The sequence below is a fragment of the Gymnoscopelus braueri genome, assembly GCF_963280865.1.
Source record: "Gymnoscopelus braueri genome assembly, chromosome: 20".
Lineage (NCBI taxonomy): Eukaryota > Metazoa > Chordata > Actinopteri > Myctophiformes > Myctophidae > Gymnoscopelus > Gymnoscopelus braueri.
Window position 1 is genome coordinate 45673494 of NC_137622.1, and position 26410 is coordinate 45699903.

At 39.8% G+C, this 26410-nt stretch overlaps 3 protein-coding genes across 3 annotated transcripts in view; 2 read left to right on the forward strand and 1 right to left on the reverse strand.

The window, feature by feature from the left end:
• The window catches only part of frmpd1b (FERM and PDZ domain containing 1b), a gene marked incomplete at its 3' end in the record, with an annotated part of 82064 nt that extends 76058 nt beyond the window's left edge, over positions 1-6006 (reverse strand). The window contains exon 1 of the mRNA XM_080415697.1: positions 5912-6006. The remainder of the gene's footprint in view (positions 1-5911) is intronic.
• Positions 6007-7610: 1604 nt separating this feature from the next.
• Positions 7611-10532, forward strand: LOC308075773 (mitochondrial import receptor subunit TOM5 homolog). The gene is made up of 2 exons (XM_080415725.1): positions 7611-7853; positions 10144-10532. The coding sequence occupies exons 1-2, from the start codon at positions 7733-7735 to the stop codon at positions 10176-10178; spliced, it is 156 nt and encodes a 51-aa protein (XP_080271851.1). The 5' UTR covers positions 7611-7732; the 3' UTR covers positions 10179-10532.
• A 2055-nt stretch (positions 10533-12587) lies between these two features.
• Positions 12588-25760, forward strand: grhpra (glyoxylate reductase/hydroxypyruvate reductase a). Its single transcript, XM_080416011.1, has 9 exons — positions 12588-12747; positions 14420-14550; positions 16024-16096; positions 16289-16405; positions 18518-18606; positions 18798-18899; positions 19443-19578; positions 21893-22023; positions 24941-25760. The coding sequence occupies exons 1-9, from the start codon at positions 12662-12664 to the stop codon at positions 25060-25062; spliced, it is 987 nt and encodes a 328-aa protein (XP_080272137.1). The 5' UTR covers positions 12588-12661; the 3' UTR covers positions 25063-25760.
• Positions 25761-26410: the final 650 nt, after the last annotated feature.

The following is a 26410-nucleotide window of genomic DNA, read 5'->3' on the forward strand; positions in this document are numbered from 1 at the left end:
GGCTACATTGAGCCTAGGTGCTTGGACCGCTACGCCAGCCATCCGGGCTGACCTTTGCTTTACTTTAACCACTATACTGTTAAGGTAAAACAAAACCTGCTTGTTTTACCAGCAGCAGCTCAACAGGCTCTATCTATGCACAGCAGACATAGAGTAAAGGAATTGGGCCTCTTCCTTACTTCCAATGAATGTTACCAATGATACTAATGAAGGCTCTGTTCCATTTAGTGTAGCACAGTGGTTCTCAAACCGTGTCATTTCAAGGACCCTCATAAACACAGACATAAGGGTCCATTTGGTTCCATGTGTACACTCTCAGAGTCACAGACCTGTAAGGGTCCATTTTGGTTCCATGTGTACACTCTGAGAGTTACAGACCTGTATGGGGTCAATTTGAAACCTCCTCATCTAACACATCTAACCTGTTTGCTTCTCCCCAATCAGCAACACCTGAGCTTGGTAAAGCTCTCATTAAAGACCTGGCCAGCCTGGGCACTTTAAGTGGAATGACTCACCATATAGAATAGATGAACCTGCAACATTAAAGTCTTTCACAGCATCAAGGTGTTGTGGTCTGTTGACTCCTCCCACATGATGGAGAAGCAACAGGTTTGACTTCCTCATCAAATGAATAATAATGTCCCATCTGTGTAGCCATCCTGATCTATATGTATGGTTCTGATACACACACAGAGAGAGAGAGGAGAGAAGAGAGAGAGAGAGAGAGAGAGGAGAGAGAGAGAGAGAGAGAGAGAGAGAGAGAGAGAGAGAGAGAGAGAGAGAGAGAATCACTACTCATTATAAGATGACATCATGTCTGTCTACTCACCTGCCTCATCAGTAGGCAGGTTTGGTCATTTCAACAACAGCTTCTGTTTCAGTATTATAGCATGATAACGTTCCAGGAAGAGAAAGGCTGTAGTTTCTATTAGCTTAGAATCGATATCAATGATGTCATCAATGATGTCATCAATAGACACCGAAGTCTGATGTAATTTACACATCCTACCTGGGGCACGTTCCCCCCCCCCCCCCCCCATTCTGAATCCCCATAGACGTGTTTAATATCGCGTCAAATAAGAACTGTGTTCCAAAAATAAACAAATGATCCCTGTTTTAATTAATTTCTGGCCTATCTGTCTTGGTTCTTGGAATATGTTTGAGTTTCTCTGTCCTCAAATTCATATATTTAATATTGATGTATATAAATGTATATTTCTGTTGATTATTATGTTGTGTATCTCGACTACATTGAAAATGAGGGCCTGCCCCTCAACTGTACTTTGAGTTTAAATAAAGGTTATGATGATGATGATCCCGGCGGTTTGACTCAGTTGACTTGAGCATGAAACATGAGTGACTGACTATCATAAACGATACTTAGCCTCTCTCTCTCTCTCTCTCCTCTCTCTCTCTCTCTCTCTCTCTCTCTCTCATCTCTCTCTCTCTCTCTCTCTCTCTCTCTCTCTCTCTCTCTCTCTCTCTCTCTCTCTCTCTCATCTCTCTCTCTCTCTCTCTCTCTCTCTCTCTCTCTCTCTCTCTCTCTCTCTCTCTCTCTCTCTCTCTCTCTCCTCTCTCTCTCTCTCTCTCTCTCTCTCTCTCTCCCTCCATCCATCCATCATCCATCATGGTACATAGATGTATTCAGACACAGTTAAAAGCGTTTCTCTGTCAATAGAACGACACATTGATTCATTAAATGGATTGTTCTATCAATAGATAATGATATTGATTGATTGGTCAGCTCTCTGCCGTTGCCAAGGTGTTTCTGGGACACGAGGACTGAAACATTATGAATCTAATTACTAAACGACCTCAATTATTGGCTGAACTAACGAGCCACTGGTCAAAGCCACGGTCTGGAGGCCTATAGAGGTCTAGAGCAGGGGTCTTCAACAGGGGGACAACAGGGGGACACTGAACTGTGTCTGTCTGTCTGTCTGTCTGTCTGTCTGTCTGTCTCTCTGTCTGTCTCTCTCCACAATTGACATATAGCAGAGGCATGAAACACACACACACACACACACACACACACACGCACGCACGCACGTACGTACGCACGCACGCACGCACGCACGCACGCACACAAGCACACAAGCACGCACACCCACAAGTTCTGTAACAATGGTGGTTTCACACTCATATAAACACACTGCAACAACAACCAACCCATGACCAAAAACACAATCCCCTGTGTTCACTGTGTGTGGCTGACATCTCACAGTGGATGTCTTCTGACATCTCACAGTGGATGTCTTCTGACATCTCACAGTGGATGGATGTCTTCTGACATCTCACAGTGGATGTCTTCTGACATCTCACAGTGGATGTCTTCTGACATCTCACAGTGGATGGATGTCTTCTGACATCTCACAGTGGATGTCTTCTGACATCTCACAGTGGAATGGATGTCTTCTGACATCTCACAGTGGATGTCTTCTGACATCTCACAGTGGATGTCTTCTGACATCTCACAGTGGATGTCTTCTGACATCTCACAGTGGATGGGTGTCTTCTCACCACCTCAAGCTGAACCCAGACAAGACTGAGCTTCTCCTCTTCCCAGGTAAGTCCTGCCCCACGCAGGATCTAACTATGTCCATAGACAACTATCTGGGGACTTCTGTTCCAAGTCCTGCTCTCATTAAAGACACACATTGCAGCGGTCACTAGATTCTGTAGGTTTACACTCTATAACATCAGACCCTTCCTTCACCCAGGAGTCAGCCCAGCTCCTTACCCAGACATCAGTCATATCACAACTTTGACTACTGTAACTATCTCCTTACTGGCCTCCCTGCATGTACACTTAAGCCAAATGATCCAGAATGCAGCAACACGCTTGGTCTTCAACCAGCCAAAATGTTCACATGTCTTCTCCTCTCCCTCCATTGGCTCCCAGTTACTGGCCTCACAGAGTATAAAACACTGATGTTGGCCTACAAGACAACAAAACACATGACACCCTCATATCTTCAAAGCCTGATCCAACCCTAGAACCCCTCCCGCTCACTCAGATCAGCTAACACAGGGAAGCTGTCAGAACCTTCCCTACAACACTCTGGACAGCGCTCCACACGTCCTAGACTCTTCTCTCTTCTCTAAAACACTCTGGACAACGCTCCACACCTCCTAGACTCTTCTCTCTTCTCTAAAACACTCTGGACAACGCTCCACACGTCCTAGACTCTACTCTCTTCTCTAAAACACTCTTGACAACGCTCCACACGTCCTAGAGTCTAGACTCTTCTCCCTTCTGGTTCCCAAACTGTGGAACAAACTCCCCATTGCAATTAGAACTGCAGATTCACTCCCATTCAATCTGAAGACTCACCCTTCATATTCCACCTTAACCCGTAGCACTTGATCTAGCCGTGATGTCCATGCAGTCTTATGCAAAGGTTAAATGTAATCTAGATAGCATGTTATTTAGACAGATGACAGGTTCATTTGTTGACCTGGCATCCTAGTTTCTATAGTTTCAAATGTACTGATTATTATTTTGATACTATATTATGTAGACTGATGCTAGGTTCATTGTTTACCTGTGATCCTAGTTTACTGAGACACTACACTGTCTCTCTGTATTCTATGATCCTATAGTTTACTGAGACACTACACTGTCTCTCTGTATTCTATGATCCTATAGTTTACTGAGACACTACACTGTCTCTGTATTCTATGATCCTATAGTTTACTGAGACACTGCTGTACACTGTCTCTCTGTATTCTATGATCCTATAGTTTACTGAGACACTACACTGTCTCTCTGTATTCTATGATCCTATAGTTTACTGAGACACTACACTGTCTCTCTGTATTCTATGATCCTATAGTTTACTGAGACACTACACTGTCTCTGTATTCTATGATCCTATAGTTTACTGAGACACTACACTGTCTCTGTATTCTATGATCCTATAGTTTACTGAGACACTACACTGTCTGTGTATTCTATGATCCTATAGTTTACTGAGACACTGCTGTACACTGTCTCTCTGTATTCTATGATCCTATAGTTTACTGAGACACTACACTGTCTCTGTATTCTATGATCCTATAGTTTACTGAGACAATACATTCTATATGTATTACGTTGTTTATTGTAAGTCACTCTGGATAAAGAGTGTCTGATAAATGATACATTGTAAATTGTATAAATATTACTATAACCTACATAAGTCTATGCTTTCAGAATGAACTGAAGGCATGAGGTAGGTTATTATGGTCTATATATATATTATGGTATGTTTTCTATGCATCAAACATATTTGATCATAAGGTTCATATTTGATGACGTCATCAGAACAGTGAAGCATCAGTTTCCGGTCTACTTATGTTGCGCCCTGTCGTCATCTCTCACGCAAAGCGCGTGCGTTGCATGCAACCAGAGCAGAGGACGCACACGCACACACACACACACACACACACACACACACACACACACACACAGAGGACACGCGGTGTAAAGCAAAGAAAAGCCGACGACGCCCATTCATAATAAACTATGATTTACACACATTTATTCATTCATATGAATCTATAGGATGAACATATTTTACACACATGTGTTCACGTATCAGTCTGTTGGAGAAAGACACAAGAATAGGAATATTAGCACACGCACACACACACACACACACACGCACGCACGCACGCACGCACACGCACACGCACACGCACACGCACACACACACACACACACACACACACACACACACACAAATAATATATATATAATATAAATGCCTATAAATTAGGGGTGTAACGATACGTTTTAACAACGATTCGATACGTATCACGATACTTGGTTGTCGATACGATACATGAACGATACAGGTTAATTTAGAACGATACGATACGTTTCGATTCAGCGATTTAGTCGATACGATACATGAACGATACAGGACAGGTTAATTTAGAACGATACGATTCGATTCAATGATTTAAAATCGATATAGTAACTATTTATTTACCCAAAAATTCTGTGTGAAAAATAAATACCTGGATACTGGATATAAACCCCTCTTTCTCTTTTCTTCTTCTTAAAAGTACTTAGTATTGATATAATTGATTATTTGCATTGCAGAACGATTCGATACGATTATTTGCATTGCAAAACGATTCGATACGATTCAAAGTCAAACGATACGATATTTAGCTGTTTGCATATCGATATAGTAGATCGTTGAAAATTCAAAACGATGCATCGATGCAGTTACTGTATCGTTACGGGCCTACTATAAATGTATAAAACAGTGAGGATAAGGGACGGGTTATATATGTATATATAAATGAGCATAAGGCTGGGATAGAGGGGGATGTAGTGACTCTGTGTCCTAGATCAATGTGTGGGGGTCGTGTGTGTGTGTGTGTGTGTGTGTGTGTGTGTGTGTGTGTGTGTGTGTGTGTGTGTGTGTGTGTGTGTTTATGCAAATGAGCCATCCATGCACAACCTCTCTCTATCTTCCAGTCCACCTTACAGAGAAACATCTGATAATAAAACATGATTAAAACGTGTTTAAACATTAATATAAATCATAGTAGTAACACACAGCAGCCATCACCATCATCCTCCTCATCCTCATCCTCACATCAGGGTTCAAACAAAGACAAACATTGAGCTGTAAATATAGTGTTATATATATTTAAACACTAAACGTGTTATTGTTCATCCTGTGTGCTGTAATCCTCTACAGAATCCTAACGGTCCATTGTGTTGTAACGGCTCTGATCAGGACCGTTATGTTTAAACCGTTTCCTCTAAACACAACGTTAGGAATCAACGCAAGGTGCCTCAGCACACACACACAGACAGACAGACAGACAGGCAGAGAGACAGATGGACGGACAGACAGACAGACAGACACACGCAGACATTAAAACATCACACATGAATAAACGCACTGACCAGTGGTGTGGTTCTGTTCTGTAAGAGGGTCTGATGGATGGATGGATGATCCGTTAGCCTGAGAATCAGATGAAGCGACCCGATCCCTCCTTATCTGGGATGCTCTCTCTCTCTGTGTGTGTGTGTGTGTGTGTGTGTGTGTGTGTGTGTGTGTGTGTGTGTGTGTGTGTGTGTGTGTGGGCGGGGGGTTTATCAGACTGGATGCTTTAATCCTCTAGACCCTCAGTACAGAAATATATAACCCTGTCTGTCTGTCTGTCTGTCTGTCTGTCTGTCTCTCTCTCTCTCTCTCTCTCTCTCTCTCTCTCTCTCTCTCTCTCTCTCTCTCTCCATAAGGTTTAAATAAATGAGCATAAATAAAGTCCACAAATATCATTATACTTTATAAATCATTATATCTATTATATTATTCATAGTTCATTCCATGCAGCTTCCTGTGATTGTAGGGAGTTTTATATGGAACGGTATATGGCGTTATTATTATTAATATGATCATTTTGTTATTAATATCAATATTATTATCATTACATCTCTTGTATATTATTGGGACATTGTAGATATTCGTCACAATAATGTCTTCTTCATGCAGTAGAAGACTTTAATCACATGTAAACATTGTTACAATTCATTCAATAAATCTTCATTTAAACATTGTATAGACATTGTAAACTTAACACTATAATAAATCACAAAAATGATATTTCCGCTACGACATTAACCCCGCGTCACCAGGGGGAAAGCATAAGGGGCGGGGAGTTGGTTTCCGGTGGTGGGTTCCGGTTGGTGCCGCATTGTTTTTGTTCCCCCGAATAATGTGAAACAATTATTTTAGTTATTAATAAATATAATTAGTATTCCTTATTTTTTACCTCTATGGTTTAGTCGCGCTGCGAGTTACAATGAAATATGGACATACCAAACGATTATTAGTATATACATATATTACTATATGTATATACTATATATATATGTATTACTATATTTAGTTAGAATAAAAGATGGCCATACCAAACTGTTATTATACCAAAAGAAACGAAACGATTATACCAAACTAAACCATAGAGGTATAGAACTAAACACATTCTAAACGAGGGGAATCATTTTGAAGGTGCACTGGCACTCTGGTTCCCGCCATGGTTTCCGGTCAGAGGTTGTATCCGGTCTACACCGGATCAGAAAACAGAACAGGAGTTGACCCCAGCCAGGCTACTGCTTCGACATTATGAATTTTGTCCCTGTGGAGCCGCTGTAGCCTTCAACCACTGTTGCCAGGTCTGCTTATTATAAGCGACTTTAGGCTTGTTTTTCTGTCAAGTTGCTTGTAAATATTGTTAGTTTGCAGGGTTTTTTTTTGTCTTCTTTCTCAAGAGTTATTTATTTGGTCTTGTTTATAAAGTGTAGTGGCTTATTTGGTCTTGTTTCCTAATGTTGTTTAAACCAGTGGTTCTCAAACATTTTCATGTCATGAACCCCCACATTAATATGTATTTGTCTGCAGACCCCCATCTGAAAATATTTGGTGCCACGGACCCCCAGAGACACATTTGTGTTGTTGAAACGTTTAAAAAAATATTCCAAATTTTATTTCAATATTTTTTTAAATGGCAAATGATTTAAAGTGCTTCTTTTGGTCTTGTTTTTCATATCCCTAGTTGCTTATTCCTCTCACACAATATGGCAACCCCGCCTTCTACGTCATTTCCGGGTCATATTATTCGTTCTTGCTACATGCTTTACACCAGATCAGATCTGCGTTTAAACCAGATTAAACTACATTTAAACCCGATTTAAATCAAATTAAACTCCATTTATCTCTCCATCATGTTCAAACTGGAGGGTCTGGGTCCTAAGATGGATCCTGAGGAGATGAAGAGGAAGATGAGAGAAGATGTTGTTTCTTCTCTCAGAAACTTCTTTATTTACGTGGCTTTCCTGCGAGCAGGTAATATAAATATAATATATCATATAAATACATATAAAACATAGACATATAGATCATTCATGTTTACATTCACAGTGTTATGTGATCAATGTCATTCACTCACTCACTGGGATCCTTTGGCTTTGGCTGCTTTGTACATCCGGTCTGCAGAGGACAGGATACGGAAACGTCCGTGTGATGTGTGTGTATACTACCGGATACAGTTTTGGAGGAGGCGGGCTCTAGACCGGATGTGACTGGGGCAGTTTTATTATGTTACCATGTCAACCAAAGTGATCTGATTAAAAACCCATTGCCCGGACTGGAGTCCCCCAAGGCTTTATAATAATACTAGGACCCCCTCCTTTTCCCCCTAGGCTCTACACACCTTGCTGAAAATAGCTGATCTACAAGCTCACCCCAGAATAGGGATGCTATAGGGTTCATGTGGTTTAAAGAGCCATCATACATACATACACATACAGATCAACAGCCATAGATCAGTCCTCCTGGGTAGCAGACTGGTCTATGCAGCGTTAACCCTTTATAAGACCAGGAAAGCATCTGTGTGTCATTTTTACATTTCTTTGGCTATTCAAAAATAGCAGATCTACAAGCGCCGCGCTATGAGCTTGTAGATCTGCTATTTTTTAGAAAAATCGTGATTTCTTTTGCAAATCTTTGAATATATACGTTTTTTTTTTTAAAGAAAACATTTGTAACTCAAATATTTGCTTCTGGTGGATTCTACAAATGTCTTCTAAATCCTAACAGTGTTTTGAAAAGCGTATGTTGCTATAGTTAGTGGTTCTCACACTTTTTCATGTCAAGGACCCCCAAAATGATATGTATTTGGCCGTGGACCCCCATCTCAAAATATCTTGTTCCAGGGACCCCCCAGAAGCAAAGATTTGAGTTACAAATGTTCACTTTTAAAATATATATATTCAAAGATTTGGACACATTTTCACGATAAAAAAAAAAAAGCAGATCTACAAGATGTAGATCTGCTATTTTTTGAATAGCCAAAGAAATCTAAAAATGACACAGATTCTTTCCCGGTCTTAATGGGTTAAACGTTGTAGTAGTGCATGTTGTACTAACCCAATAATTAATTCCTAAGACTTAAGTCAGATATTATCCTCTAGTTTCATATCCATTTGAAAGTTCTGCCAGAAAACGTGTGTTTAGTAAAATATCTACACTTTTCCACGAGCTGCACCCGGACAACGTTCTCTGTCAGCGACAGTGATCATGGGCCCGAAATGACTGCTGGTGTAACGGTTAATCTGCGTTGTGGATTAATGCAGTTCCAGACCACTTCTCTCTTTGTTGACAGTTTATTCTGGTAAGACTAGACACACGTCTCTGGTCAGACACTTCTTTTGGTGTAACACACCCAAGCCTCAGCACGTCTACAATAGAATTAGCAGCAGTTTGTTGTAAACAATAAACTGTTAGGTTTGTCAAAATGACTAACTGAATACATGTACAAAGCATCACTACTTCATGTATGTACATTTAGCATGTTTAGAACAACCAGTATTCATCACGGTATCACAGTAAACATACAGACTCTAGTGGTGAGGAACACATCTACTGCTGGCACCGCTTTAACATGGACACCTGTGTTAATCAATGAGGTGCCCCCACTTACCAATAAGAAATGCCCTTACTGAAGGAGCCAGTGGATCCCACTAAACTCTGTTACACTGGACTGAAAACCTCCTTTAGGGAGCACATAGGTATGGGGAACATGATTGACATGTGTGTTGTGATTGGTGTGGGGTAATTAATCACACCTGTACATTGTGTGGCCCATACATACAGTACTATGTGTTTCCTAAAGGAAGTTGTCATTATGTTCAGTCATTATGTTCAGTCCAGCAGTCATTTCTGGCCCCGACGTGGACAGAGAACGTTGTCCGTGTGCAGCTCGTGGAAAAGTGGAGATATTTGACTAAACACACGTTTTATGCCAGAACTTTCAAATGGATATGAAACTAGAGGACAATATCTGACTCCAAGTCTCAGGAAGTAATTATTGGGTGAGTTATAGTGAGTACAACATGCAGTACTACAACGTTTAATGCCGCAAAGATCAGTCTGCTTCCCAGGAGGACATAGGAGTGATCTATGGCTGTTTATCTGGAATACATGACTACATACATGTAATATCACATGTAATATTCTAGGGCTAAAAGATTGTTTTGTTTTAACCAGAATAACATAACGTACAGAACCTTTAATTCTGACTCAGAAAGTGTTCTACATGTTGTGATGGAATCTAACTGTCTGTCTGTCTGTCCAGTTCCCTACGTCTTAAAGAAGTTGGACAGCATCTGACCAGACCAGCGTCTCAACGCAGCCTGGAGAATGAGCCACGAGCATCTGACCATCTCAACCCAACCAGAACCCACCCAGAAGCATCTGACCGTGGACCACAACCACTACAACCACCATGAACCAACACAACCACCACAACCCACCCAGAACTATGTTCACATGGACTAGAACACAACACAACACAACACAACACAACACAACACACACACAACCAGACTCCACTAAACCAACATGTTGTCAGACAGTTCTTGAAGATGCTTTTTTTCTGTTTGTAATACAAATCATATTTAATTGTTCATCAGAGCATGCATGTTGAGCATGCCTGCTGTGTTAATAAAGTTAACATGTTCAGTGTATGGAGTTATTTATTTAAAGCTACTGGTACAACCTTTACCCTTAGGTTTAGACCTGTGTGTAGAATGGATGCTGTTGTCTCAGAATATCTACTGGTACAAAATAAAAGCTTTAAGTAAATCACAAACATAATGCAGCAGCTCAGAGGATGAGGAGTCAGATTAGAACCTTCAGGAAATGTGTTGAACGTACAGTAAGTAAAACGTGTCTGTAAACCTGTAAAGATCCTGTCTGTCTCTAGTACTAAACAGGTTTAAAATACGCAAAAGCATCAATAATAAAATCATGTAGTCAACAGAACAGACTAATATGAGATTAAACATCACAATACAGGACATGTCAACACAAAGAGCTGGAATCTTAGCATGTCGCCGGCAGGAGACTACCGGAAAGCGGTCATCAAATTATTGTCTCAGGCTTCATGGGTTGTGTAATAATTGATAGAAAATATGTCCCTTTATGGGTGAACTATTCCTTTAAACTGGTATCCTAGTTTACTGAGACACTACACTGTCTCTCTACATTGTGTTTACCTTGTTTACTGTAAGTCACTCTGGATAAAGAGAGCCTGATAAATGATTACATTGTGAATCACAATATAACTATTGATATGATTACAGCTGTGTAAACAGGTGAGTGTTTAACATTCTGTTAAAGGTGTCAACACAGGACTCTATTATTATTATTATTAGGACTCTATTATCTAGATCAGTGGTTCTCAAAACATTTAGTTTTAAGGACCCCCAGTTTGCCCCAGCATTGGGCCACGGACCCCCATAACTCTGAGTGGGTACAACTGGAACCAAATGGACCTGTAAGGGTCCATTTGGTTCCATTTGTACACTCTCAGAGTTACAGACCTGTAAGGGTCCATTTGGTTCCATGTGTACACTCTCAGAGTTACACACCTGTAAGGGTCCATTTGGTTCTTAACTGTCAATCAGTCATTTAGCTGGGGACCCCCTGGAACCCCCTCCGGACCCCAGTTTGAGAACCAGTGGTCTAGATGTGAAACACAAAGGCTTCATCACTTTTAGTCTTTAATCTCATGTGAGCAACAATATATCAATAAATGTTAACTTTTATAAATAGTATGTTTTCAAATTGATAGGCAGTTTTATAATATATGAAGGTGAAGTGTGGTTTTGAATGATAATATGACTTTATAAATGGTATTTTGTAGAAAGTGCTTGTTGTGCCTCTGCATTCACCTTGAGCTATGACGTGAAATCACCACTTGGGGACGCTGTTGTCACATCTATTATGGGAGAAGTCGACATTCAAGAGGCTTCAGCTTTGTGATCAAATGTGAACATTCTACATTAAATATATTATATTATATTAGTTATAACTCTATGGGACATTCTGCATTAAATATTATATTATGTTATAGGATATGATGTGTTATAACTCTATGGGACATTCCATATTAAATATTATATTATATGATATGATATTAGTTATAACTCTATGGGACATTCCATATTAAATATATTACATTATATTAGTTATAAAACTATGGGACATTCCATATTAAATATATTATATTATATTATATCATATTAGTTATAACTCTATGGGACATTCCATATTAAATATATTATATTATATTATATCATATTAGTTATAACTCTATGGGACATTCCATATTAAATATATTATATTATATTATATCATATTAGTTATAACTCTATGGGACATTCCATATTAAATATATTATATTATATTATATCATATTAGTTATAACTCTATGGGACATTCCACATTACAGCCTTGCTGTGAATTTAATTGATGGTAAAAAATAAATAAAATAAGCATTTAGTTACAAAACGTGACGACGTGCACAAGAACACATTTGTGTGTGTGCTTGTCATATGTGTAGACCAGACAACTACGTATGTAATGAAGAAGGGAATAACTTCTAATACATAAATACACTCTAAAACTAAAAGTTTGTTTTAATAATTTTAACTTCCAGAAATACAACATGGTTTAAAAAGCGGTCGGTGCGCCTTTAAGACTCACGCAGGCGCACTTGATACTTCCTGGTTGTAGTCCTTCAAGCAGGCAGTTAGCCAACATTCAGTGTGTTTGTGTAGTTTGTGTGTATATTCATATTAATATATCATATGCAGTCTGTTCATAAAGTGATGAAGGTGTTCCTGACCAGACGGATCCCTCCAGAGGGCATGAAGGTCCTGACCCAGAGTGGACTGTAAGATCTAAATATTATTACTCTATAGGTCGTGATGACGCTCGTCTGTCACAAGCGTCATGGCGCAACTTGTTCCTGGTTTTAGAATGTCTTCATTTACAACCCGTACATCTACATAAACGTTCACATTTCAAATATAAAGTGTTGACCTCACGGCCATGGATGTAACAAGTTAAAACGCCCGGGTTTAAGTACCCGTATCTTCTGTATTGTTCAATAAAAAGCATTTTAATCCGATCGGTGGCCATTTTCTCCGAACTTTCTCCATACGCTTTCAACCCCGTGACTCTATTGGTTGGGAGGTGTATTGCACATTATAACTTTATGAGAAAATGGCGGCCGATCGGATTAAAAGCCTTTTTATTTAACAATACGGAAGATACGGGTACTTAAGACCCTGGCGTTTCAACTTGTAACATCCATGGCCGTAGGATCAGCACTTTATATTTGAAATATGAACGTTTATGTAGATGTACGGGCTGTAAATGGAGAAATCTCCAAAACTAGGAACAAGTTGCACCATGACTGACTCATGATATGATGATTCAGGGCTAATGAAGGTCCTGACTCAGACTGGACTGTAAGATCTAAATATTATTACTCTGGTTATGATCATATATATTATTACTCTATGGTTATGATCATATATATTATTACTCTATGGTTATGATCATATATATTACTCTATGGTTATGATCATTGATTGATTGATTGATTGATTGATGTACTTTTATTTAGTAAGACATGAGAACATCAGTACATGGAAGTACAAATTCACAATACAAGGTCTACTAAACTGGAAGACTCATTAAGCACTGAGCTTGTTTAAGATGAGCACACAAATCATGATGACATAAGAAACAGACAGATCATCATCTTATTCAGATCATCATCTTATAATCATATATATTACTCTATGGTTATAATCATATATATTACTCTATGATTATGATCATATATATTATGATCCATCATAGAGTATAATGTTATGATCAGGTTGCTTTGGAGGAGCTGCTGCTTGGTAAAGTTGTAACACAGAGAGTTTGGCTTCTAGAAGACATTTCATTATTTGATTTGATTATTATAGTAGTTAATTTGCTTATTGTAATGTAGTTTAGTTGTTTGTGGGCACTATGGACACACACCTCACTGAGGTTGTACTGTATGTTGGACTGTAAATACCTATATCAGTAAATGTCAAATGACTAAGAATTTGCACCTGGGTTTGAGGACACGTTTCCCGCTCCAGAGCAAGCAGAGCTATGGCTGTCTAACTGTCTGGTGTGTCAGTTCACACATATTTCTGTCATGTCACCGTTGTCTCTGTGTCTGGTATTTTATCCAGGTATGATTTAACTGTGTCATTGTTTGAACCAGTATTTGAACCAGGTGTAATATAACTGTATGGTATGTTGTTTTAAGCAGGGTTAAAGTGTCTCAGTGGGATTCAGATGAACCAGTGTCTCTGTATGTAAAGGTCTCTATGTAATATAACTGTGTTCTTTATAACAGGGTAAAGGTCTCTATATAATATAACTGTGTTCTTTATAACAGGGTAAAGGTCTCTATATAATATAACTGTGTTCTTTATAACAGGGTTAAGGTGTGTCAGTGGGATTCAGATGAACCAGTGTCTCTATGTAATATAACTATGTTATGGTATTTTAAACAGGGTTAAAGTGTGTCAGTGGGATTCAGATGAACCAGTGTCTCGCTCAGAGCTGCTGAAAGGAGTAGAAGGAGCTGATGGTCTGCTGTGTTTACTGTCTGAGAAGATAGATGCTGAGGTTCTGGATGCTGCAGGTAATACACCCCACAACCTACAACCTACTGCCCTGCTCACTGGTAATACACCCCACAACCTACAACCTACTGCCCTGCTCAATGGTAATACAACCTACAACCTACAACCTACTGCCCTGCTCAATGGTAATACACCCCACAACCTACAACCTACTGCCCTGCTCAATGGTAATACACCCCACAACCTACAACCTACTGCCCTGCTCAATGGTAATACACCCCACAACCTACAACCTACTGCCCTGCTCAATGGTAATACACCCCACAACCTACAACCTACTGCCCTGCTCAATGGTAATACAACCTACAACCTACTGCCCTGCTCAATGGTAATACACCCCACAACCTACAACCTACTGCCCTGCTCAATGGTAATACACCCCACAACCTACTGCCCTGCTCAATGGTACTATGACCTCAGTGGTTTTTAAACCTGAGTCCTACTGGACCCCACAGTGGTTTATAAAGTATAGTGAATGAGCAGAACTTTCACTTTCTTGTCTCTTAGACTGGTTCTAGGTTGTAGGTCCATCCATGTGAAGCTCCAACACAATGAAAACATGATAAAACAACAACGTAAAACACTCAAACATTAAAGACAGGGCAAGAATATCAAAGTACAAAGTACAGAGGGTTATTGCGATCTTTACTCTTATTTAACAGTCTGATAGATGGAAGTAAATCAGTGTAAAGGTGGAGCTGATAAATAAGCAATGAAACTATGGCAGAGTGTTTGATAAATAGGCAGTAAACTATGGCAGAGTGTTTGATAAATAGACAGTAAACTATAGCAGAGTGTTTGATAAATAGACAGTAAACTATGGCAGAGTGTTTGATAAATAGACAGTAAACTATGGCAGAGTGTTTGATAAATAGACAGTAAACTATGGCAGTGTGTTTGATAAATAGACAGTAAACTATGGCAGAGTGTTTGATAAATAGACAGTAAACTATGGCAGTGTGTTTGATAAATAGACAGTAAACTATGGCAGAGTGTTTGATAAATAGACAGTAAACTATGGCAGAGTGTTTGATAAATAGACAGTAAACTATGGCAGAGTGTTTGATAAATAGACAGTAAACTATGGCAGTGTGTTTGATAAATAGACAGTAAACTATGGCAGAGTGTTTGATAAATAGACAGTAAACTATGGCAGAGTGTTTGATAAATAGACAGTAAACTATGGCAGAGTGTTTGATAAATAGACAGTAAACTATGGCAGAGTGTTTGATAAATAGACAGTAAACTATGGCAGAGTGTTTGATAAATAGACAGTAAACTATGGCAGAGTGTTTGATAAATAGACAGTAAACTATGGCAGAGTGTTTGATAAATAGACAGTAAACTATGGCAGAGTGTTTGATAAATAGACAGTAAACTATGGCAGAGTGTTCTGCTCTAAAGCAGCTGTGAATGTTTCAGGTTCTAATCTGAAGCTGATAAATGAGCAGGTGTTTTGTTTGATGTTTCAGGTTCTAACCTGAAGGTGATCAGCACCCTGTCAGTGGGCTTTGACCACCTGAACCTGGAGGAGATTAAGAAACGGTAAGGATTCATATTTCATACATCTGATCAGCTGGCTTATGATGACATTACTCATGTCACTGTTATTTATTTCTGACAGCCAGTGTCATGTTGGCCATTTGTTTATTTGTTTATTGTTTCCAGGGGGATTCATGTGGGCTACACCCCTGACGTTCTGACTGATGTTGTTTATTGTTTATTTATTGTTTCCAGGGGGATTCGTGTGGGCTACACCCCTGACGTTCTGACTGATGCTACAGCTGAGCTGACGGTGGCGTTGCTACTGGCGACGGCACGGAGGTTACCAGAGGGCATCGAGGAGGTCAAGAAGTCAGTTTACATGTACATCTGTCTACTGTCACATGTACATCTGTCTACTGTCACATGTACATCTGTCTACTGTCACATGTACATCTGTCTACTGTCACATGTACATCTGTCTACTGTCACATGTACATCTGTCTACTGTCACATCTGTCTACTGTCACATGTACATCTGTCTACTGTCACATCTGTCTACTGTCACATCTGTCTACTGTCACATGTACATCTGTCTACTGTCACATGTACATCTGTCTACTGTCACATGTACAGGTCACGATTACTAATTTAAGTTGACGTTTAATTGTCACAAATAATTGCGATTAATGATTTAATTCTGGTATTGAACATTGGAACATATGAATAGAAATTTCATTTCCGTTTGCCTTTTAACCCTTGTGTTGTCTTCAGGTTTAAAATGGCCCACAGCATGTTCCACAGCAGAAAACAAAACCCTTAAATTATCCTTTCCTAAAGTGACCCAAACATTACAGAAAGTTAAACATTGTCTTTATTCATATTACCATGAAGACTGCAAAGATGGTGGCAGTCAGTTACACACTACAACCCACTGAGACTACACAAGGGTTAAGCTTTGTAATCACAGATTGCACAGGGCAGATATGACAAATAATCTAAAAATACAACATTTACGTTTAATCATTTTATTCTACAAATAGCTATTGAAAACTGTCTGTTTAGTCGTGGTTAGTTAGACATTGAAAAGTAAATAAAATATGTAGAATATAATAGACAAAGTAAACACAGATAAACAAAAGCTTACATGGTCATGAACGCATGGCTGCTTGGTCAGGAGAATGACTGAATACTGTGGACTGAGTGAGGGACACTCCTGGACTGTCATTGGCTAATGACTCTAGTGGTGATGACAGACTCCTGGACTGTCATTGGCTAATGACTCTAGTGGTGATGAAAGACACCTGTCTGATGTCCAGAGATGATGATCAAATCAAACTGTATTTATAAAGCACATTTACGGTCAACCAAAGTGCTGTCAGATTAAAACAAACAGAAAACAACCAGACAGATTAAACAGGCAAAACTAATTTAACACAATTATACAACAGAAATAATAAAATGAATAAAGACAGTATTACACAATTAACCCATTCAATCCAGGAACGCGTCTGTTTCATTTTAGATTTCTTTGGCTATTCAAAAATAGCAGATATACAAGCTCATAGATATACAAGCTCATAGATACACAAGCTCATAGATACACAAGCTCATAGATATACAAGCTCATAGATATACAAGCTCATAGATATACAAGCTCATAGATACACAAGCTCATAGATATACAAGCTCATAGATACACAAGCTCATAGATATACAAGCTCATAGATACACAAGCTCATAGATATACAAGCTCATAGATATACAAGCTCATAGCGCGGCAAGCTTGTAGATCTGCTATTAAAAAAAAAAAAAGTGGTGCAAATCTTTTATATTGTTTTAAGTGAACGAACATTTGTAACTCAAATCTTTGCTTAGGAGGTCTGCGGTCTAATGCATATCTAAACATGTTGCTATATCAGTGGTGCTCCAACGTTAACATGTCAAGGACCACCAAAATGTACAATATACAAAATAAATTTCCCCAAAAATATCAGATCTATTTTTGAACAGCCAAAGTATAACATATGATAAAGTGGTTACACAGATACTTTCCTGGTTTGAATGGGTTTATGATCAGACAGGGAGAAGAAATGAGTTTTAAGTACAGATTGAAGACCTAATATGTACAGTAGAGAACAGACCTAATATGTACAGTAGAGAACAGACCTAATATGTACAGTAGAGAACAGACCTAATATGTACAGTAGAGAACAGACCTAATATGTACAGTAGAGAACAGACCTAATATGTACAGTAGAGAACAGACCTAATATGTACAGTAGAGAACAGACCTAATATGTACAGTAGAGAACAGACCTAATATGTACAGTAGGGACAACGTGTTCCAGAGTCTGAGGACCAGACGCTGCAAAGGCTCGCTCACCTCTGGACAACCAGGAGCGACTGGTCAGCTGACCTCATGGCTGGTCAGCTCATGTCTCTTACTGTCTTCTGGTTGTTTGTTTATCTTCTCTCTCTCAGTGGAGGCTGGTCGTCATGGAAACCTCTGTGGTTGTGTGGTTATGGTCTGTCTGGAAGCACCGTGGGAGTGATAGGACTGGGACGCATCGGTAGGAATTATCATTTTATTATTGTTATTATTATTTACGCAATATAGAGTTATTTAACACTGTTACTGAACAAACACTCTATAGTAATGATTACTATCACAATATAGAGCTATTTAACATTTGAACATTTTGCTGGTATATTTCTCTCAGGTATATATGTACAGTATTTATATAATTCTGGTATATTTCAGGTATGGCCATTGCCAGGAGGCTGAAGCCCTTTGGAGTGAAGAGACTGTTGTACTCAGGGAGAACAGCCAAGCCTTATGCATCTGAGCTGGATGGAGAGTTTGGTAAGTAGACTCAGGGAGAACAGCCAAGCCTTATGCATCTGAGCTGGATGGAGAGTTTGGTAAGGACCTCTTAAAAGTTAAAACCCTGGTGTCCCCCAGGGCTCTATACTAGAGCCACTAGTATTTCCTCTACACCAAATGTTTTGATCTACAAGCAACGTATTTACAAATCTACAAGCAACGTAGATCAGCTATTTTCATCAGCAGCCCACATTCCTATTCTGGGGGTGAACATTTAATGTTCACCCCCAGAATAGGAACACTACAGGCTGCTTTTGTTGAGCCACTGGCTCCCAGCCAGGTACTGCCCTCACAGAGTACAGAACACTGACGTTGGCCTACAAGACAACTAAACACCCCATATCTTCAAAGCCTGATCCAACCATACAACCCCTCCTGATCACTCAGATCATCTAACACAGGGAAGCTCAAAAAGCACTTTATGTGAACACAACCCTTAAGAGAGGTGTGTGTGTGTGCGTGTGCGTGTGTGTATGTGTATGTGTGTGTGTGTGTGTGTGTGTGTGTGTGTGTGTGTCTCAGTGCCTCTGGACTCCCTGCTGAGTGACAGTGACTTTGTGGTGGTGAGCTGCAGCCTGACGCCTCAGACTGAAGGTCTCTGTGACAAGAGCTTCTTCAGCAAGATGAAGAACACCGCAGTCTTCATCAACAGCAGCAGGTACTGTACTGTAAATACTGTAAACACTGCAGTCTTCATTCAGGTTCATATATAAACCCACTCAGTACTACAGTAGTGTAAACGTTAACTCTTTGACTGACAGAAATAAAACATAGTTTGCTCAGCCACTACCAGAGATTTCCGAGTGTTTTCACTAACCTTTGAACAATCATAGAATATTATTCTTCACAAAGCTCCACCCGCCGATCGCTTTAAAAGACGTAGGGGGGTCTCATAGACGTAGTAGAGTCTCATAGACGTAGTAGAGTCTCATAGACGTAGGGGGGTCTCATAGACGTAGGAGGGTCTCATAGACGTAGTAGAGTCTCATAGACGTAGGGGGGTCTCATAGACGTAGTAGAGTCTCATAGACGTAGTAGAGTCTCGTAGACGTAGGGGGGTCTCGTAGACATAGGGGGGTCTCGTAGACGTAGGGGGGTCTCGTAGACGTAGGGGGGTCTCATAGACGTAGTAGAGTCTCAGACGTAGGAGGGACTCATAGACGTAGAGGGGTCTCGTAGACGTAGAGGGGTCTCGTAGACGTAGGGGGGTCTCATAGACATAGGGGAGTCTCATAGACGTAGAGGGGTCTCATAGACGTAGAGGGGTCTCATAGACGTAGAGGGGTCTCATAGACGTAGGGGGGTCTCATAGACGTAGAGGGGTCTCATAGACGTAGAGGGGTCTCATAGACGTAGAGGGGTCTCATAGACGTAGAGGGGTCTCATAGACGTAGGGGGGTCTCATAGACATAGGGGAGTCTCATAGACGTAGAGGGGTCTCATAGACGTAGAGGGGTCTCATAGACGTAGAGGGGTCTCATAGACGTAGTGGGGTCTCATAGATGTAGTGGGGTCTCATAGAAGTAGTGGGGTCTCATAGACGTAGGGGGGTCTCATAGACGTAGGGGGGTCTCATAGACGTAGGGGATTCTCATAGACGTAGGGGGGTCTCATAGACGTAGGGGAGTCTCGTAGAATCGGAGGAAAAAAATGTTGCCGTCGCGATAATCCATTCATAGTTATGGACAGTTGAATGTGGGTTGTTTTCACTAAAAAGCAACAGAAAGCAGAGAAAACGCAATCTTTTCAAATCCATGTTTTTTTAGTGAACACATGATTTGCTGCAAAGAGTTAATCATTTGCTGCAGGAACTACATAAAGAATCAAAGTGATAAAAGAGGCTTTACAGTAAAACATTTATCAGTATAATTATATATATTATATCTTTGCTGTCGGGCAGAATCCAGCTATGTCCAAAATATTAACTTTTCAGGAAATGAAAAAATAAAGTAAAGGGTGTTCAATAGCACTGATTTATTAAAGACAATAAACAAGTTGAAATATTGAGATAGTAGGTTTCTGCCCGACAGCGACGATATGTTAAGTATTATATAATATACTTATATAATGGCTTATCAGTATATAAGGGATATCTTTGAAGGCTGACTCGACCTTGAGACAAATAAGTAAGTCAATGTGTCCAAAGATTGAACAGTTTAAACCTACAGTAGATAGACTTACTGTAGAACAGTTTAAACCTACAGTAGATAGACTTACTGTAGAACAGTTTAAACCTACAGTAGATAGACTTACTGTAGAACAGTTTAAACCTACAGTAGATAGACTTACTGTAGAACAGTTTAAACCTACAGTAGATTGACACCATTGTAGTTTCTTTACATTTTCAGCTCTTCCGTTAACAGAATGTACTGTATGCTGCAGTCAGTCAGTCTTTATTATACTTCATTAATTTTTCTAGACTTCAACAAAGTATTTAGATACAAAGAATTGATTAGTTTGTTCATCAGTTAAATGTTCTCAAATAGAAACAAACCAGAAAGTTTGTCCAAATTGATTAGAACTGACGAAGAGAGAGAGATAAAATGGAGAGAGAGAGAGATAAAATGGTAGATTGGTGTTTCTAGGATCAACAGGAACCAAAACTTGAAAAAGAGGAGAGATCTTATCACTCAAAAAATAACGGGGGAGAGAGAGAGAGCGGAAAATCACTTTAATCATGTTTACAAAAAGTTATAAAAGCCAACATGTTTCGACCAGCAACTGGTGTTCATCAAGGCAGGTATGTTGGCTTTTAAAACTTTTAAAACTTTTAGTAAACATAATTAAAGTACATTGATTGTACTCTCTCTCCTCTGTTATTTATTGAGTGCTCAGATCTCGCCTCTTTTTCCAAGTGATCAGAACTAACCTTTGACCTTTGAGGCAAAAAAGAATCGTCAAAACATCGGTCGGTCTAGTGATGATTGACAGGTAGCGATGAGATGATTGACAGGTTGTTTATGTGTTGCCAGGGGAACGGTGGTCAACCAGGAAGACCTGTACCAGGCGTTGACCAGCGGTCAGATCGCTGCCGCCGGATTGGACGTCACGTCACCGGAGCCCCTCCCACCAGCCCACCCACTGCTCACACTGAAGAACTGTGGTGAGAAAAACTCCACCAATAAACAAATAAACATAGAAACAGGCACGTGCACACATAGACATCAAAGGGGGCTTGAGCCCCTGCCCTTTTACCCATCTGATCTTTTTTCCTTTTTTTTAAAGCACAGGATAAAAATATACATTTCCGTTCAAATATATGGGTTGCTAAAAAAAAATCAAAAACAAACAGACATACATACAGGTGCGTCAATTGTTACAGGTATAATGCATAGTTTTCTATGCATTTCGGGTTTTTGGGGGGGGTTTGACCCCCAATTTTTTAGATAGGTGTCCCTTATTTCAATCTCTGGGAGTTGGCAACCCTAACCTTGCCATACCTTAGCTTTTGCTGAACTGATGCCACTGGACATACACACAAAATAAACAGGTACAGTGAAAAGAATATGATGTTAAAATTTACATTTTCTTACAACAATAACAATGTGTAGTGTGTGTTACAAAATAGAAAAATCCAAAATAGGACCGTCATTTTTAGCTTGCGGCCCCTTGGACTTTTGGTATTTTGCTGAGTGGCCCCTGAGCCATCTTAAGTTGAGTAGCCCTGCCGTACCTGAATGCAGCGTTCAAGAGAATTGCCTTTTCCAAACTCTCCTGAACTTGAATGCAAGCATTTTATTTTGAAAGAATTGCATCTCCAGTATTGGCTTGAATCTTGAAAGCTTTAGTTGAGTGTGGCATCACGCACCGAAAATAGCCAATCTCAAAGCTCACAACGCGTCGCAGCACGACGCGTTGTGAGCTTGGAGATCGGCTATTTTCTGTATTTTCACCAAAAGTGCCCTTTTGGAAACTTCAGCCCCTGCACCTCTAACGTCCCTGCATAGAAATGTATCTAAACTGCCCACAAAAAGTTTCGGAAACTTAACTTTGGTCGATTACTTCTCCCCTTTGATAATACCAACTGGTATTGTGTTTTATATCGTTGGAAAGCCTGATTAATAACCTTTACAACGAGGTACAACTTAAGGTAAGGATCGTACATTGGTGGAATGATCAACACAGATATGTTGATGCTTTGAGCAACAACATAAAGTCAACAGAGTTGTAGGACCGATGCTCAGGTGACTGACACACACCTGTGACTGACACCTGCCAGCACTCAAAGCTCAAATTAAGAGTGAATACCAATAGAAGAATATTGCAGGGGATTTTGGCAAATTTTGGGGGGCGCTACCCACATGTTTAGTGAGTTGCTCATTCCACGAATGTACGATCCTTACAAGTTATACCTCGTTGTAAAGGTGACTAATCAGGCTTTCCAATGATATAAAATACAATACCAATTGGTATTATTGAAGGAGAGAAATAAAAGACAGAAGTTTCTGAACTTTTTTGAGGAGGTTTTGTTGTGAGCTTGTTTTTGCTACGTTTGAAAATGGGCCTGTACAAGAGACCGATTGGCCAAGGCTCCAGAAATTGGATAAGTCCAGAGATGCACGGTTGGAGTTTTTATTTTTACCCAACAAATCCTCCACAAACAGTTTCAGTGCTGCATATAAATAGTGACGGCCTTAAATAGCAAAACATCTAAATAAGACTTTACAAAATATAGAAAATGAAAACACTTGACAGCAAACTAAACTATAAAGAAAACAACCTAGGAACTTAAGAAACTGTTAAACAGGCAACAGCCTTACACAAGGGCCCTGGCACTCACCCCTGGGTGTTTACAGCTTGTTGCTCCAAATCTAACTCACTAGTTGCCCCTGCCAATGAACCAGCTACACGTTCCCATAGCCTATGACTGAGCTAAACTTCTAATAGATGTTGTAAAACGTAATATAAGTCACATTTCTCACACATCACTATATTCAAAAGACCATTCTTATATTGCTCTTGAATACAGACGGACAAAACACCCCTCTTCCTCTACAGTACTTGGCACCACTGCCAGCACTGCAGAGGAGAAACCGGTGAGGTGACCACACCCATGATTACCACAACCACCACAGTGAACTACCCCAGATTCAATTAACAGAAACTTCAAACATTAAAATGCATCGTGAAATATGATGTTAGGAACACTGTCCATGAACCAACACTTCCACACAGTCATTTCCAACGCGGCCAGCCATGTTAGTCAAATGGAAGCCGCTGTGTAGTGAGGTGTGTGTGCAGTCCTAGAATGTCTGTGATCTTACATACATTTCATGTATTCAAAATACACAGCCATAGATCGGTCGTATTAGCAGACTGATCTCCACGGCATTAAAGTGTTCCACGCTGCATCTGTACTCACCCAATGATTAATTCTTAAGACTTGGAGTCAGATATTATCCTCTAGTTTCATATCCATTTGAAAGTTCTACCCGATAATGTGTGTTTAGTAAAATATCTACACTTTTCCACAAGCTGCACACGGACAGCATTCTCTGTCAGCAACGAGGCCGGACCTGAAATAACTGCTGGACTGAACATATGAAAACTTCCTTTGGGAAGTCTATGTTTGGGAAGCACAAACGAATGGAGGCACACAATTGACAGGTGCGTTGTGATTGGTGCGGGGTTATGAATCACACCACCTGACAATTGTGTCTCTCATACGTTTGTGCTTCCCAAAGGAAGTTTAGATATATTCAGTCCTGCACTCATTCCAGGCCCCTCGCCCCGGACAGAAAGATGTCCGTGTGCAGCTTGTGGAAAAGTGTAGATATTTGACTAAACACACGTTTTCTGGTAGAACTTTCAAATGGATATGAAAACTAGAGGATAATATCTGACTCTAAGTCTTATGAATTAATTATTGGGTGAGTTACACAGGCAGCGTGGAACACTTTTATGCCGCGGTTTTGTATGAAATGACATGTCTTTGTGCTCGACTGTCTCCTCTTGCAGATCTGCTATTTTCTCTGTCTCTTGCAGTGGTCTTATAGATCTGTTTTCTGTGTCTCTTGCAGTGGTCTTGCCTCACATCGGCAGTGCCACCTACGACACACGAGGTGTCATGGGTGACCTGGCAGCCAGGAACCTGATGGCGGGCATCGAGGGCACAGCCATGCCCTCTGAACTCACCCTGTAGACAGAGGGTCTAAACGCCTCCACTGGTGCCAACGGGAACACATTTAGCTAATTTAGTCTGTAGAATAACATCAATGCAGAAGATGAAAGATAAACGTACATCCTGTGACAGCAAAGATAAATGACAATATGAAGTTATACATAGAAGCAAAAACCCTGAAGTCCTGCTTGTGGTGAGACAGAACTTTAACATTAATGATATATATCTGATCAAGGCACCAGAGGATGACCGTTGTGTTTAGACACTCAGGTCCAGAGTGACCCTGTTGAAGACCTGAGGGTCCAAACACGTCGGTCATCTTCTGATGTCTTGCTCAAATAAATATAATAACATTTTGACCTGAAGACAGAGTGCCTCAGTACCTTTTCCCTCCAGTCTGCCTCACCAAAAGGAAAACTATTTTTTGCTCCCATGTATTCCTACCTGTTTCACTGAAGAAACCTGAACCCACTGTGACTGAACCCAGGCAGAGCAATATGAAGGTAGTTTGTCTTAAATAAGTAACACTCCTTAAACATCAAACTAAACTACTAATATTTAGTCTTACCTTAAAGGAGAATTACAGACTATATTATTACTATATCCTGGGACGAGTGTTACAGTAGAAACATTTCATAACTCCATCTCTAGTCCACCGCAGCTAAAAACCAGAGCGGACGGTCTATGCTCTAGATCGCGTCTTTTTATCGTGATATTATATATATATATATATATATATATATATATATATATATATATATATATATATATATATATATCATATATCATATCTGACTTTCTTATTGACAGAAACCTGTCCACAGAGTGTGTGAGATGATGAATCCCTCAGGAAGTCTCACAAGACGAGATTTCACCCGTGATCACAGTGTAAACACTACGGCGGCCCATTTGGGACAAAAACACTGTGGACAGTCATTAGGAAAGTCAGATATGAACAAAAGAATATATATATAATCTCGATAAAAACACATTTTACGGGTTTTTAGCTGCGGTGGACTCAGGATGGAGTTATGAAATGTTTCTACTGTAATTTCTGTAGTTTCTACTCGTCCTAGGATATAATATCATATAAAAGGTGAGAACCCTAACCCTAACCCTAGTCCTAACCCTAACCCTAGTCCTGAATTGTCCTTTAATAATATCAAACAGCACTACTAATGTTTAGTCTGAGCTTTATTTTAGTTTTTTTTGCTGTTTTAAGTTGAAGTTTAAACATAGAATGAAATGAGTTTTGAAGGAATGATTTCTGCTCTCATTCCAGTTTGTATTCTACTCACATGTTGACCTTCTAAAACATTGGATCACTCCAGATTAATGATGAACATAACATTATTATTATTACAAGTTG

Excerpts from the sequence above, each read along its gene's own strand:
- LOC308075773 (XM_080415725.1), top strand. The coding sequence starts at position 7,733 with ATGTTCAAACTGGAGGGTCTGGGTCCTAAGATGGATCCTGAGGAGATG. Across the intron at positions 7,854-10,143 it reads CGTGGCTTTCCTGCGAGCAG|TTCCCTACGTCTTAAAGAAG; the intron begins GTAATATAAATA and ends CTGTCTGTCCAG.
- grhpra (XM_080416011.1), top strand. The coding sequence starts at position 12,662 with ATGCAGTCTGTTCATAAAGTGATGAAGGTGTTCCTGACCAGACGGATC. Across the intron at positions 18,900-19,442 it reads TGAGCTGGATGGAGAGTTTG|TGCCTCTGGACTCCCTGCTG; the intron begins GTAAGTAGACTC and ends TGTGTGTCTCAG. Across the intron at positions 19,579-21,892 it reads GTCTTCATCAACAGCAGCAG|GGGAACGGTGGTCAACCAGG; the intron begins GTACTGTACTGT and ends ATGTGTTGCCAG.